Raw genomic sequence first — 830 nt, 5'->3', positions numbered from 1 at the left:
GTCAACGTTGTCGTTGTCATTGTTATTGTCATCGCTGACGTTGACACCACGTTGCAGTTCCTCCGTTCTTCGTCGAGCGTCCGCGCGACACGGTCGAGAGCGAGAGCTCCGATATCGAGATCGTCTGCGACATCTACGGCCGGCCCGAACCGACGATCACGTGGTTCAAGAACGGAGAGACGATTGGCGCCAACGACTACTTCAAGATCTCGTTGAAGAGTCTGCGGATCAAGGGCTTGGTGAAGAACGACGAGGGCGTCTATCAGTGCTTTGGGCAGAACGCTGCGGGCAATGTACAGGCCAGTGCACAGCTGATCGTCGTTCCGCAGAGTGAGTAGAGGAGAGGGGGAGGGAGGAAGGGGAGGGGGGAGAGAGAGGAAGGGGGAAGAGGAGGGAGAGAGGAGGAGGGAGAAGAATGAAGGTAGAGAGAGGGAGAGAGGGGGAGGGGGAGGGAGGAGGAGAAATTGAGAGAGAGGGGGAGCGGGGGAGGGGGAGGGAGGAGGAGAAATTGAGAGAGAGGGGAGAGGGAGAGAGAGAGGAGGAGAGGACGACGAGGGCGTCTACCAGTGCTTTGGCCAGAATGCTGCGGGCAATGTACAGGCCAGTGCACAGCTGATTGTCATTCCACAGAGTGAGTAGGGGAGCGGGGGAGGGAGGGGGAGAGGGAGGGGAGAGAGGGGGGAGAGAAGAAGAGGAGCGATGAAGAGAGAGGGGGAGATGAAGAGAGAGAGAGAGAGACACTGAAAGAAGAGAACGAGAGAGAAGAGAGAGAGAGAGAGAGAGACGTAGAAAGAAGAGAACGAGAGAGAGAGAGAGAGAGAGAGAGAGAG

General features: G+C 57.5%; 1 protein-coding gene across 1 annotated transcript; it reads left to right on the top strand.

Moving 5' to 3' along the window:
* Positions 1 to 56: 56 nt before the first annotated feature.
* Positions 57 to 330, top strand: LOC106820493 (neogenin-like; the record flags this gene model as incomplete). The annotated part of the gene is given in 1 exon segment (XM_014825004.1): positions 57 to 330. A coding segment is annotated over 1 exon segment (274 nt), but the record flags the coding sequence as incomplete, so codon positions are not given.
* Positions 331 to 830: the final 500 nt, after the last annotated feature.

The sequence above is a fragment of the Priapulus caudatus genome, unplaced genomic scaffold (genome assembly GCF_000485595.1).
Source record: "Priapulus caudatus unplaced genomic scaffold, Priapulus_caudatus-5.0.1 Scaffold15220, whole genome shotgun sequence".
Taxonomy (NCBI): Eukaryota; Metazoa; Priapulida; class Priapulimorpha; order Priapulimorphida; family Priapulidae; genus Priapulus; species Priapulus caudatus.
This window is presented reverse-complemented; position numbering and strand designations above follow the sequence as displayed.